At 42.7% G+C, this 9,671-nt stretch overlaps 1 protein-coding gene across 1 annotated transcript in view; it reads left to right on the forward strand.

Annotated features, from left to right (window-relative positions):
• srpra (SRP receptor subunit alpha) overlaps nucleotides 1–9,671 on the forward strand; it is a 40,254-nt gene that overhangs the window by 18,197 nt on the left and 12,386 nt on the right. The window contains exons 2-5 of the mRNA XM_078198926.1: nucleotides 302–385; nucleotides 2,053–2,216; nucleotides 5,494–5,636; nucleotides 7,820–7,991. Coding sequence (XP_078055052.1) covers nucleotides 302–385; nucleotides 2,053–2,216; nucleotides 5,494–5,636; nucleotides 7,820–7,991 — 563 coding nt within the window. The remainder of the gene's footprint in view (nucleotides 1–301; nucleotides 386–2,052; nucleotides 2,217–5,493; nucleotides 5,637–7,819; nucleotides 7,992–9,671) is intronic.

Genomic DNA, 9,671 nt, shown 5'->3' on the forward strand with positions numbered 1-9,671 from the left:
CCAGGGCGATAAACGCCATTCAGGAATTGCATTCTAACTTTACGTCTGTTTCGACTATAAATTTCTATTTGTCAAGAAAAAAATATATAATCAAGGATCAAATGTAATGACCTGATACAAAAGCAAGTAGCTTGAAGAGTTAGTTGTTCCTTGCTGACACAGGTTTGTCAGCATGTGTGTTAGACTAGAGAAATGTTGGCACCCCTGACCAAATTCACTGGACCATATTATGTTATCCTTAACTCTGAGACAGTATAAATTTCATTAGTTCAACTGATGAACTAACTGTTCTCTTTTGCAGGAGAGAGGAGGAAACAACTCATTCACTCATGAAGCCCTCACTCTTAAATACAAGCTGGACAATGAGTTCGAGTTGCTGTTTGTGGTGAGTATTCGACAGAGCAAATATACTCCATAAATATAGAAAGCACAAGAAACCATTCTCTGTGGTGTCTATGCAAGTTCTTTAGTTAATGTCTCACCTGGTGAGATGCTATAAAATCCTTAAATCTGAAGTTGAGTTCAGGGAAATCAAAGTGTGTGTACTGCATATTGACATGGATGAATGAATTTGCTCAATGGGAGCACAGCAAAACCTGTAAAATTGAATATCTGCAAAAAAAAACGCAGTTGCTGACATTCTTGAACCAACGGACCCCTTGCAAATTGCAGTCACAATGCATCAAGTCCATTTGCAACCTAAAATGGTGGGCAGATCATTCGCTTTAGAACCAGGAGCTGCAGCAACAACTTGGGAGTGGAAGAAGCACTGATTGAACCAGTGAAGAATCCCGTTGTTTAAACTGAAGTCAAATTCACTGGTTGTAGCTGTTGTGATCTAATATAGGAGGGAAAAGAATAAATATCTGAAAAGTTGGAAGATGAATAGACACTGGTTACAAGAATGAGGCCAGCACCACAGGCTGAAGTCCTCTTCTTGGACTGTAACTCCTCCATTTTCCCCTTTTTTAACTACTCTGAACTGGCTGCCTAGTTCTTGGAACATCTCGGTGCCAATGGAATACATTCCAGAATCCCATGTAATAGAACTCCAGCTGATAATTTGGGAAATAAGCAGATTATGAACTGAAATCACACATTGAGAGGGATTGAAAATTAATCCCGATCTGGAGTGAGGGCAAAACAAAGAAGGAATGCAGCTTAAGAGAGCCAATCCTGAAATATATGACTCATCCGGTTTACTGTATGTAAAATGGGCATTTAAAAAATAATGATGTTTTGAAATAAAGTCCCTTAGATGTTTGAAATTTACAAATTTCACTATCTATAATAAATGTATGTTGATTTACTTTATTGCTATGTGCACCCTTGCTTACAGCAAGAAATTACATTGCACATGTTTTTTCCCATATTTACTGTAATAAATGCTAACATTTCAGGATCAAATGAATGGTCTCACTGTCTTTGGTCACATTGAGTCCGTACATGGCATAATATTTAAACAGTAAGAAGTTTAACAACACCAGGTTAAAGTCCAACAGGTTTATTTGGTAGCAAAAGCAAATAAACCTGTTGGACTTTAACCTGGTGTTATTAAACTTCTTACTGTGTTTACCCCAGTCCAACGCCGGCATCTCCACATCATACTTTTTAAATGCAGTGTTGTGCAGGTTGATGGGAGAGAGTACTGCCCGGTCTTTGTATTTAATGCTCTCTGTAGCAGGCTGAAACAGTCAGTGCTGTAGTTGTCCAGAAAGTAGAGTGCAGTATTATTGGTACATGTTAGATTCTCCAAATTTCTAAAACTCACGTGACATCACGACTCTCCATGCATCTCGTGTTGGTGATGTTAACCCTCATGCTAATCCACGGGTTTTGCCCAATAGTTGGGCCCTGTGCCCTAAGATTTGGTGCTTGTCTATTAACTTGTAGCAGTCTGTAATGCTTCCTGTTTATTATATGCCATTGAGGAAAATTAAAAATATTCCAGGATGTGTTTTTACAAATTCACATTGACTGACTTTAACAGGCGTGGTTGTCAGAACAAGACCCAGTTCATTTAGGGGCATTTTCCCCTCTTTGCCTTAACAGGTGGGATACCAAAAAATCCTGACGCTAACGTATGTCGACAAATTTATTGATGACATCCACATGCAGTTTCGGGATAAATATAGGAACCAGTTACAGCAACAAGGAGTGATGGGCCTCCTTAATGGTTCCTTTGACTTTTCAGATGATTTCAGCGGCCTCTTGAGGTAAGAGAATTGAAAGTCTGAAAGGTGAAAAATATACCGATGACCCGCAACTAGTACTCAACACATTTGTAAACTTTTGCAATACTGAAGGCAAAAATCTTGGACTCATTTAAGAAACAACTGGATCCTGTGATGGAGCAGCTGTAGATTTTTCCTTTGGTGCAAAGCACACTAGGCCAACTTAGTTTCTCTCCTTATAATTTTTCAAAGTTTAGTGTTTTCTCAGGACCCATTTCTTCCACTAATGTGAGACGTAGTGGGGTCAGTCACATGCCTCTAAACTTGCCAACCTTGCAGTAACTGGTGGATTTCATTCAGAAATAAACCAGGGATTAGAAACTCTGCTAGTTTCATTTTCCATTTGTGGTTGAACAGATATCGCTGGTCATCCTTTAGTCACAGAATCTCAAAATGATTACAACACAAATTGAGGAAATATGGCCCAGTGTATCAGTGCTGGCTCACTACAAAAACATCTAAACTAATTGCCCTCCCCTGCCTTTTCCTCATAGCCCTGTATTTTTTTACACTCGTAATTATCCAATTCCAGATCCTAACTCTGTAAAAACATTCTGCTTCAAGTTGCCTTTGATTCTCTTGCCATTCACCTTAAATCAGTGTCCACTGATTCGTGACCCTTCTGTCAATGTCAACAGTTTCTCTTTTGCTTAACTAAAGCCCCTCATCCCTGGAACCATTCTCCTAAATCTTTTTTTGCATCCTTTCTAATGCCTTCGCATCCTCCTTTTAAGTGTGGTGCCCAGAGAATTTGACAAGTGTCTGGGTGACACTCGAACACTATTTAATAAAGATTCGCCATAAGTTGCTTTTGTACTCTATGCCTTTGTAAAGCCTGAGATCTGTTTGCCTCTTCAAACTACCCTACCAGCATCAACTATTTGTGCACATGTGTCTCCTGGTCCATCTGCTCCTACCCTTCCTTTAGCATATATCTTTTATTTTATGTTGCCTCTCCTTGTTCTTACCAAAATGTATTCACTCATTTAGAAACATAGAAAAACTACAGCACAAAACAGGCCCTTCGGCCCCACAAGTTGTGCCGAACGAACCCCTACCTTTTAGGCCTACCTATCACCCTCCATCCTATTAAGTCCCATGTACTCATCCAGGAGTCTCTTAAAAGACCCTATTGAGTTTGCCTCCACCACCACTGACGGCAGCCGATTCCACTCGCCCACCGCCCTCTGTGTGAAAAATTTCCCCTGTACCTACCCCCCAGCACCATAAACCTGTGTCCTCTCGTAGCAGCCATTTCCACCCTGGGAAAAAGCCTCTGAGAGTCCACCCGATCTATGCCTCTCAACATCTTATATACCTCTATTAGGTCTCCTCTCATCCTACATCTCTCCAAGGAGAAAAGACCGAGCTCCCTCAGCCTATCCTCATAAGGCATGCCACTCAATCCAGGCAACATCCTTGTAAATCTCCTCTGCATCCTTTCAATCTTTTCCACATCCTTCCTGTAATGAGGCGACCAGAACTGAGCACAGCACTCCAAGTGGGGTCTGACGAGGGTCCTATATAGCTGCATCATTATCCCAGGACTCCTAAACTCAATCCCTCGATTGATAAAGGCCAGCACACCACAGGCCTTCTTAACCACCTCCTCCACCTGCGGGCCGATTTTAGAGTCCTATGGACCCGGACCCCAAGGTCCTTCTGATCCTCTACAGTACTAAGCGTCTTTCCCTTTATATTGTACTCCTTCATCCCATTTGACCTTATTAAATTTCATTTGTTACCTGTCTGCCCAATCTATCATCCTACTTGGGTCAGTTGAAGTCCATCCTCATTGTCCTCACTGTTCATAATAACACTTTGTACCTTCCACAAATTCTGAAATTGTGCCCTGTATATTGCTGAGGCAAGTTGCTGAAGCTTTTTGTCTTGCATTATCAAGACAAATGCAAAAAGACCAAATTTCAACAGAAGAAAATAATGCTGATTGGTTGGCAATAATGTTACCATAGAGAAAACAGCAGGAAACTAACAATAGGCTCAAGTTCCTGGGTAATTCCAAAAAGTACAAAGCTTGAACATATTCCTTTTGTTTGCAACGAACAGGTCCCTGTGTAGGATTGTATATTGCTGTAAATGAGCCATGTTAAGAGCTTGACTGTTTATCTTAAATTGGTTATAACTTCCTCATTGCTTTCTCCATGGCAACACCTCAGTTAATCATAGTGGACTCCCAATCAGCATCCTTTTCTCCTACAGTATAAATTATTGTGATCGGTTGAAATTTGGCATTCTTGCATTTGTCCTCGAGTGCAGGATGAAAAGCTTTGGTAACATGTCTCCCTTTCCAGCAGCATTCAAGTTCTGTGCTACCGAATGCTAATTGTGCCCTGCATACCCAAGTCTCGGTCATTAATATAGATGAAGAAAGGCTGTGGTCCTGATACTGACCCCAGGGACACTCAACTATATTACCATTCTCCAGTTCGCAAGGACAGTTGTTCACCACTACCGATTACTGTCCCTCCACCAGCTTTGTAGCCATGCTGCCATTGCTCCTTTTATTCCATTGGCTTTTAACTTTGTTGACAAGCCTGTTATGTGACACTTCATCAAGTATCTTCATAAAAACAAAGTTAGTTAAATTGATTTGCCCCTAACACATCCATGCTGGCTGTCCTAAATTAATCTACATTTATCCAAGTGACTTGTTAATTTTGTCCCACATCGAATAATGGAAAACTTCGGATCGGGCTAGACTGAAACGAGTACTAAAAGTGAAAGGACGTGGTTTCGAAAAAGCTTTCCCACCGCTGTGGTTAACCAGTTGATCCCTAGAATTGCTCTGCAAAGAAGGCATTTTTGGAGGAGCTGTGTGGTTATGCCTTTTTGTGTCATGTCGAGCGTATTTTGTAAGGTGAGCTAGCTTGTCACTTATCAGACGAGACTCCCACTTCTGATGCTTCCTCCAACTGCTTGAAAGTAGATGTAGACTAGGAGAGGATCATGTTTTACTGTGATTGCCCCCTATAGTATAATGGTCGCATTCCACTGCTTGGACTCCTGCATTAGGAATGGATACTAAGCTCGGTCCCAAAGAGCTACTAGAACCACCGATACTGAGGGAGAGTCAAAATCAAATAAATGTTTATCACAGTATGGAAGATATTCAGTCCCTTGAAACTAGAAATCTCATAACAGCACTACCGTTGCTTTTTATTTAAAGAAAACTGTATTTTGCGCAGTAGTGATTGAGTAATTCAGTTCCTGATCATTTCATTTTGTTGCTGGTCCTCAGAACTGCTGAGGAACGCACCAAAGGAAAAGCAGCTTCTGTCATGAAAACATTTGAACAATCCGATAAATCAAAGAAAACTGTGAAATCTATGATAGAAATCCGTGGAGAAAAGGGGAAGGAGAGCAAGAAAAACAAGAAGGATGGTAAGTCATTGTGCACTGGCAGAGTGTTTTGAATCTGTCTCCTGGTATTGTGGCCCTTTAAGAGTACAGAGATTACTGAACCAGGCAGGAAGGGTATTGATGAGCAGGTCTCAAAAGAATTTTGGCAAAAGTGCAGTGTCATCAGCAACAGTAATTCTGTTGGATATTTACAGGGGAAATGGTATCAATCCCTCAGATGCAAGACAAATCGATTCTTGAGTTTGTTTGTGTCCTTCTCCGAATGGATGAGGCACAAATAGAACTTGCTGATTATTTCAAAGCATTGGCATAGTTTTTAATAATTTTAATTAAAGCTGAACCTCTGGGGTAGTTTTCTTTCTTTTTTATAATTATTCATTTATATGTTTTTTTAAGATGAGCAATGCACCCAAAATTAATGTCCATATGGACAGTAAAATGAAATTGAATTGAAGTGATGTGCTGTAGAGGGAAAAGAAGGCTCTGATCAATAGGGTGCTGAACAAAGAAGGTAGCAAATCATTCAGAGTATACGCTTTTTAATGGGAAGAACACCTTTTGTTTCAGGAAGCAGGAATCTAATTGTTAGAGAATGATCTTTACAGTGACTCTCAGCTTCTGTAACTGGTTATACATTGAAGCTGCTGGCTGGATTATTTTACAGAGAACTCCACCTGCTACAGCATGAACATGACTCTCTAATGGCCAGAGCCATTGCCACTGCTCATGTCATACGAGAGGGAATGCTGTGCGGATGAGTATTGTCAAATTGCCTGCCATCTGCATAATAGCGAGAGATGACTGAAAGACACCTCATAGAAGAAACATAGAAACCCTACAGTGCAGAAAGAGGCCATTTGGCCCTTCGAGTCTGCACCGACCACAATCCCACCCAGGCCCTACTCCCATATCCCTACATATTTACCCACTAATCCCTCTAACCTACGCATCTCAGGACACTAAGGGACAATTTTAGCATGGCCAATCAACCTAACCCGCACATCTTTGGACTGTGGGAGGAAACCGGAGCACCCGGAGGAAACCCACGCAGACACGAGGAGAATGTGCAAACTCCACACAGACAGTGACCCAAGCCGGGAATCGAACCCAGGTCCCTGGAGCTGTGAAGCAGCAGTGCTAACCACTGTGCTACCGTGCCGCCCCACCTGTATGTAAGCTGATATTTTAGCACCTTGATGTTCAGTTGTGTGTCGCATGATTTATAGGTCCTAAGGTTTGTATCTGGAAACCCTCTAAGCAAGGTTCTCCCTCTGGTTGAGGTGTGTACAGTAGATAAGCAACTGGTTGGTGTTTCCTCGGGCAAAGAATTTAAACGAGGGAGAATGAAGGACAGGGCGAGAGGAGGAGGGGGGGGCGGGGGGATACTGAGGGGGGCCACGGGTACAGCAGGAGGGTGAGGGGGCCACAGGAACGGATGGGATGGGGTGTGAGGGGCAACGGAGACCCGGGGAGGTGTGAAGGAGCCATGAGGACATTGGGGGTGGATGAAGAGGCCACGCCGAGGCAGGGGTGGGGGGTGGGGTGGGGGTGGTGGGCAGGGGGCTGTGAGGGGACCACGGATGGTCGGGGGGAGGGTAGGGGGCCGAAGGCGGGAGACAGAAATTGTGGGGAGAGAGAATATCACCTCCCCAAGCTGCTGATTCTTGGGATATGACATCCTGGCACAGCTGCCTTATCTAAGCAGCCATTGCTTATTTCTGATTCTAGGTGTTCAATGTCAGTTGGTATTGGTGAGCAGTGGAACATGGAAACACGAGCAGTTCCTGTTCTGTCTTTGCCTGCAGTCTTGACGCATGCACTTTTCAGCCATCACTGAATAGTGATCAGCTGAGGTGAGCTTGGGGAATTTTGTTCCCATCTCTAGTACAGGGGGTGCTTAGTCTGACTAACTTGGTCCCAGAAATAAGCTTATACCAGCAGCGTGTTACTTTAGTTATCCTACTTCAGTGATTCACTTTCATCTCTTTTGTTGTTATGGTAAGGAGACCACAAACAGAATGGGGCAAAATGGCTCCCTTCTGTATTCTTCTCACAAATAGCAACATTTAGATGGTATTCTGATTCCTCTGAGTTGTAGAAGAGCTTTTCTGAAGGGTGTCTATTCTTTGGTGGGCTTTTTCTCTCTCTCTTCCCCAGTCTTTTCATTTTTCTTCTCTCACGCGCTCTCTCGCCATCATTTCCAGCACCTGTACCTGAGGCACCTGCGACAGAAAAGAAAACTGAGGTTCAGGTAAAAGCTTCCGTAACCGTGGCTGCAGGAGTCGCCAACCAAAATGGTTTGACTCAGGAAGAAATCATCCAAAGGAACAGGGAGGAATTTTTCCGTAAAAAACTGGGAAAAGAGAAGAAAGAAAGGTGAGAAGGTGACTTATCCCTGAAGGTTTAGATCATTATCGGATCAACTAGCTAGCAGTGTTTGCTGGTTTTGCCTGATAATGGGTGATAACGATAAAGTCTGTTGATCTTGTTAGTTTCAGAAGTGCCTGCAACTCCCCTCAGTTTATTATAAGTACAGCCTACACTTTCTCTGTTACATGTTGATGCGCCTCTTGCTATAAAACAACCCTTTAAGCATACATATAATGTATTTTACATCACTTAGTCGACAATGTAGATCAGAGACTTGGTGCATTGCACTCACACACCTGATGGATTTATAATGCTCATGATTTTCTGGTAATCAATCCTAACTTTGATACCATCCATTGGAATGTCACCACACTGCCATCACTTTCTAAATAATTAATTTGCGCTTGTTAGTAGTTATACAGTCAGAGTTACACAGCACAGAAAATGGCCCTTCAGTCCATCAGGTCTCCGCTGTTCAAAGACAAACCACCTAACTATCCCAATTCAATTTCCCACCACTTGACCCTTAGCCCTGTATGCCTTGGCATCACAGGTGCACATCTAAATGCTGCTTAAATGTTATGAGGATCTCTGCCTTCACCACCCTACCGGTAGAGTTCCAGATCCAGCACTCCACCAAAGGGAAATGTTTCTTCCCATCTATGCCTCTCATAATTTTACACATCTGTCATTTCCCCCTTCAGTCTCCTCTACCCCAGTCTATCCAGTGTTTCTTCGTAGCTAAAAATCTTGGTGAATCTCCTCTTCACCCTTTCCAGTGCTCTCTCATCTCTCCTGTAATGTGAATTCCAGAACTGCACATTACACTCCAGCTGTGGCATAACCAATGTTATCTAAAGTTCCAGCATAACTACTCTGCTCTTAAACTCTATGCCTTGGCTATTAAAGGCAAGCATACTATATGCCTTAACTATTTTATTCACCTCTCCTACCTTAAGGGACCGGTGTACATGTACACCATGGTCCTTCTGATCCTCAGTGCTTCCCAGGGTCCTGCTGTTCATCATGTATTCCCCTGTCTTGTTTGTCCTGCCCAAGTGCACAACCTCACACTTATCCAGATTGAATTCCATTTGCCACTGTCTATATCCTCATGTAATCTAATGCCTAACTCTTTACCACCTAACTATTTACCACCCACCAATATTTGTATTATCCGCGAACTTGCTGATCAAACCCCTACATTCAAATCTAAATCATTTATCTGAACCACAAACAGCAAGGGACTCCAACACTGACTGAGGGACCTCGCTGAACACAGTCTTCCAGTCAGCAAATCACCCCTTAACCATCACCCTCTACTTCCTGCCACTCTGGATCCAATTTGCCAAGTTTCCTTGGATCACATGGGCTCTTCCCTTTGCTGTCACGTTGGACCTTATTAAAAGCTTTGCTGAAGTCCAAGAAGACAACGTCAAATGCATTGCCTTCATCTATACACCTGGTCACCTCTTCGAAAAATTCACTCAAGTTGACCTCCCCTTAACAAAACCATGCCGACTGTTCTTGATTAATCTCTGCCTCTCCAAATGCAGATCAATTCTGTTTCTCAGAATTACTTCCAATAGTTTCCCCACCACTGAGGTTAGACCTTCCTTCCTGCTTAAATAATGGTACCATATTGGCTGTCCTCCAGCCCCTGGCACCTCTCCTGTGGCCTGAGAG

This window comes from Mustelus asterias, chromosome 27, assembly GCF_964213995.1.
Source record: "Mustelus asterias chromosome 27, sMusAst1.hap1.1, whole genome shotgun sequence".
NCBI lineage: Eukaryota > Metazoa > Chordata > Chondrichthyes > Carcharhiniformes > Triakidae > Mustelus > Mustelus asterias.